The sequence below is a fragment of the Castor canadensis genome, chromosome 3, assembly GCF_047511655.1.
Source record: "Castor canadensis chromosome 3, mCasCan1.hap1v2, whole genome shotgun sequence".
In the NCBI taxonomy this organism is placed as follows: Eukaryota; Metazoa; Chordata; class Mammalia; order Rodentia; family Castoridae; genus Castor; species Castor canadensis.
The window spans coordinates 131,406,010-131,410,379 of record NC_133388.1 but is presented as its reverse complement, the minus strand read 5'-3'; the positions used below and the strand labels follow the sequence as shown (position 1 = coordinate 131,410,379).

At 44.6% G+C, this 4,370-nt stretch overlaps 1 protein-coding gene and 1 non-coding gene across 2 annotated transcripts; both read right to left on the bottom strand.

Moving 5' to 3' along the window:
* Positions 1–2,959: 2,959 nt before the first annotated feature.
* Positions 2,960–4,123, bottom strand: Rps20 (ribosomal protein S20). The gene is made up of 4 exons (XM_020179774.2): positions 3,966–4,123; positions 3,670–3,769; positions 3,395–3,468; positions 2,960–3,187 (listed from the first exon to the last, which is right to left on the bottom strand). Exons 1-4 carry the CDS (start codon positions 3,966–3,968, stop codon positions 3,005–3,007), a joined length of 360 nt encoding a protein of 119 aa, XP_020035363.1. The 5' UTR covers positions 3,969–4,123; the 3' UTR covers positions 2,960–3,004.
* On the bottom strand, positions 3,543–3,607 carry LOC141421837 (small nucleolar RNA U54). The gene has a single exon (XR_012446527.1). It is a non-coding gene; the product is annotated as a small nucleolar RNA U54 (small nucleolar RNA).
* Positions 4,124–4,370: the final 247 nt, after the last annotated feature.

Here is a 4,370-nt window from a genome sequence, read left to right as displayed (position 1 = left end):
GAAAAGCCATGCTTCTGGGTATTCAAATATATTTTTCATAATCCAAGGCCATGGGACAGTTTCTGGGAATCAAGGTCCTATTGTGAGAAATCCATGCCCTTAGCAAGCTAACCTGTATTTCCTCAGAAAATGTCTCCCAGAGACACAATGTAACACCCATGTACACATTTGAGAGAGATACTATTAGTATTCCCATTTGGCACATAAGAAATGAGGCTTAAGTTTTGTAATTTGATCAAGTCTCATATCCAAGAAACTAAATTTGGAATGATCTGACTACATGGGCAGGGCTTTCCACTTTAACATCCTTTTGCCTGTTCATTTTACAACCACAGAGCATACACATAGGCATTCTAGGATTGTCAAGAAATATGATCCTGCAATGAACAGCCATGGCTTCAATTCCTTTGGTAATCACTAGGTCACATTTCTAAAGCAGCACTCTGTGAATCCAAAAAGGAGACAAGGGTCTAGAGAGGCCTACCATTTTTATCCTCAACTCTCCTATAGTCTCCTATATAAGAGCCATCTCTTATATAGATGGATATAAACTTGTTCAGTGGTTTCTTTTTGTGATTCTACCTACTTGGGAGGCAGATTGGGAGCAACATGGTTCCTGGGAAATAAAAAGGTAGGGGAGATCCTAGATCTCAACAATCCAGGTGTGGTGGTGCATGCCTGTGACCCCAGATACACAAAGGTAGGTAGGATTGTGGTCTAAGGCCAATCCCAGGCAAAAGCAAACTAAAAGCAAGAAGACCTGTAAGGATAAGAACCATACAGTGGTTCATTACCACTATTTAACTCATCCTTCATTAAATTCAAAGGCCCTGCAGAGGTTTTGCTTGCAAGTCCATCATTTAAAAATTTGGTAATTTTAGTTCCCAAAATTTAAGTACTGCATTTTAGCTGAGACTTTAAAAACATACCTATAAAAGAGAGGGTGAAGGAGGCAAATATAGAGGATATAGTTTGTATTCATGTATGAAAACAGAACAATGAAGCCTGTTGAAATTGTTCCGAGGAAGGTTTAAAAAAAAAACAAAAAAACTTTACCTATAGCTTTAATTAATCCAATTTCTTTGCCTGTGAAAAATACAGCCCCTAGGCTGGTCGTGTGCTTGCCTAACATATGCAAGCCCCTGGGTTCAACCCTTCTTATCACAAAGAAAAGTAATGTTCACAACTGTGTAAAACTCCAAAGATATGTGTATCTTTGGAAAGATTTACTGAGGCAGATTTTTCAGTATCTATTCGTTGGTCATAAGTGACTTTAATGTTCTCATGAAACTAAATCTTTTGGAGTCTTTGCTCCCATTTCCTGCTGGGTAACAGGAAATGCTTTTATCTCACTTTTCACCCCTCTGTTCCTCTCCTAGTAAACTTTACTATTACTTCTACTAAAAAAAAAAGTTAAAAAAGTAGAGATTAAAAAAAAAAAAAAAAAAAGAAACTAAATCTTTACTCAATCCATTCTCAGGATGCCAGGCAAAATTCCGAGCTCATAAACAAGCATCTAGCTGGACACCAGAGGCTCACGTCTGTAATCCTAACTATACAGGAGGCGGAGATCAGGAGGATCATGGTTGGAGGCCAGCCTGGGCAAGCAGTTCTGAAGAAAAACCATCACAAGAAAAAGGCTGACAGAGTAGATTAAGGTGTAAACCAAGTTTAAGCCCCAGTACTGCAGAAATTAACAGGCATCTAGGGGGACTTGGGTGGCTTAGCATAAACAAAGACCTGGGTCTGATACTCAATACAATGAAAAAAATCAAAACCAGGTTTCTGCAGGTGGCCTATGGGTACTTAAGTCCACTAAAATGAAACCAAGACCAGCTCCCCTATGAAACAGGTTGCCTCAGGAATTGCTAATTTAAATAGGATTAATGAAACATAACCTATGCCACACTGTATACATCTATCAAAGACTGTGGTCAAATGACCAACTTCAAAAAAAATTTCGTAGTTCAAATTTGATTTTAAAAAATTGAATTTTAAGTTTAGCAACTTAGCAGTTTTAGATTGTTTCATTTTACTAAAGTCTGGGTTGGGATCTGCTAAAAGGCAGACTTGAAAACATTTTAGTGCTGGACAATAGCACTGGAGGAGGGCTGTTTTTGGGTACACCTGTATGGTAGCCTGTGGGCTGAGCTGACCTTTACAAGGTAAGACAACTTCATTTTATCTTTCACTTTGACCTACATGACTTGTGTCTAGCACCTATTTGGATGTATACAGCATAGTCCAGAGAAAGTAAAGGTCTAGGCCCAAACCTAAAAGGCATTTATTTTAGTTTGTAAAACTGTATCTACCCAGAAATTACCTCAAACCCAAACTATACTCAAAAGGTTTCAGCTTCCAAAAACCAATTTTTTAAAAAGGATAAATTGGCAAAACCAGAATGGTAAATTCTTCACACTCAAACATGCCTTTATACTAGAACTTCCAGAGGATGGGCACTGGTGGCTCATGCCTGTAATCTTACTCAGAATCCCTGTTCAAACACAGCCTGGACAAATAGTTGGTGAGATCCTATCTCAAAAATATCCAACACAAAAAAGGGCTGCTGGAGTGGCTCAAGCGGCAGAGTGCCTGCCTAGCAAGCAGAGGGCCAGTACTACCCTACCTCACACCAAAAGACCCTTTAGAAACTGTTTACAAAATTTAAAGCACCCAACACCTGTAAGCTAGAATTTATAACACCCTGAACACTGTCTCATTCAGAAAATTCCAATACATAATCATAGTAATGAAGTGCCACATGATAAAACTGCACACACTCAATGTGGTTTTTTGCACTAGTTCACTAAACTCAGCCCTCAGATGATTATTGAAGACAAGAGTTTAATCTAGGAAATATCTGATTTTGACTTCATTTGAAAAATGAAATAAATTTATAGCACACCTCTATTCCTACTTCTAAAATTTGTTGGTAGTCTAAAATAAAAGTCAGCGAAAGTTAACAATTACAAGTCAGTTTATTAAACTTATTAAAATAGTTGACTTAGGCATCTGCAATGGTGACTTCGACCTCCACTCCTGGCTCAATACTGATGGAAGTAATCTGTTTAACAATTTCAGAAGGGCTGTGCAAGTCAATGAGTCGCTTGTGGATTCTCATCTGGAACCGGTCCCACGTCTTAGACCCTTCACCACAAGGTGTCTTTCTTGTAGTAATTCTCAAAGTCTGCAGCATAAAGACAAAGATGGAGTGTTAGGACATTGGAAAAGCACTTCCTTGGAGGACAAAAAGCCACCTCCAAATACGAGGTACTTCGTGCGAGCCAGAAGAATTTGGTTTTCTGGGATGTACTTCTACCAGCCCAGCCCCCACGCCGAGATCACCCGCTCCTGCGGCCATCGGAAGCGTCCTCACCCCGGCCCGGGGCCTCACCTTGGTCGGCATGCGGACCGGTCCTTTCACTTTGAGGTTCTTTTCCTTGGCGCCTCTGATCAAGTCAGCACACACTGCAGGGAAGGAAAAGCACCTCCATTTACCCAAAACCACTGCAAGCGGCGTTAAGAATAAAAGCTGGCACTGCCGCCGGCTCAGAATAGCGTATAGGGCTATCACCGCAACTCAGCACCGTACGTCTCCTCATCGCCGCCCCGCGCGCCCAAGTCTCCCGCGGGCCCCGTGCTAAGCCCCCTCTGGACAGCCATACTGACCCTTCTCCAAAGACTTCACGTTGCGGCTGGTGAGGGTGATTCGGATTCGGTGAATCGCCACCTCCGGCTCCACGGGGGTTTTCCCAGTATCTTTAAAAGCCTGTCGTTACACAGGCCAAAGAGAAACCGGCAAGCCATCAGCCGTCTGAACCTTCCCGGTCCCCTCCACCACTGCGCGAGCCCCGCGCTGCCTGAGCCCGCGTGCTCTCACCACTTCCCCCGACCCCGGCATCCGCCCCGGCAGCTCACGCGTCCCGATGGCACCCCGACTCACGCGGCGCCGTCCCCCGCCTCACCATGGCTAAGGTGCGGCTTCCTGACCGACTTGTTCCTCGACGAGAGCGAACAGCGGTGAGTCAGGAGGAGAGGCGAACGGAACACACCTCCCCTGCACCCGCAACCGCGTCTCCCTCAAAAAGAAAGGCGTAAGGCCCGAGTTCCGCTTATATAGCATGCTTGCATCCGGGTCCCTCACGCCCCGGAAGAGGAACTGCCCGGCGCGCCAAAGAGGCAGCCGTACAAAGGCGGGCTGGAGCACTCGCGTAGTTGGCGGGAAAGGACCAGGTGCGCGCGCCCCCTGTCGGCTCGACGGAGTTACATCCCTGCCGGGTGGGGTTCCTGCGGGCGTGTAGCAACCTCTCTCTGGCCACCTGGCAAAGATGGCAGGCCAGACGGAAATCTGAGACACTCCTCCGTCTGAC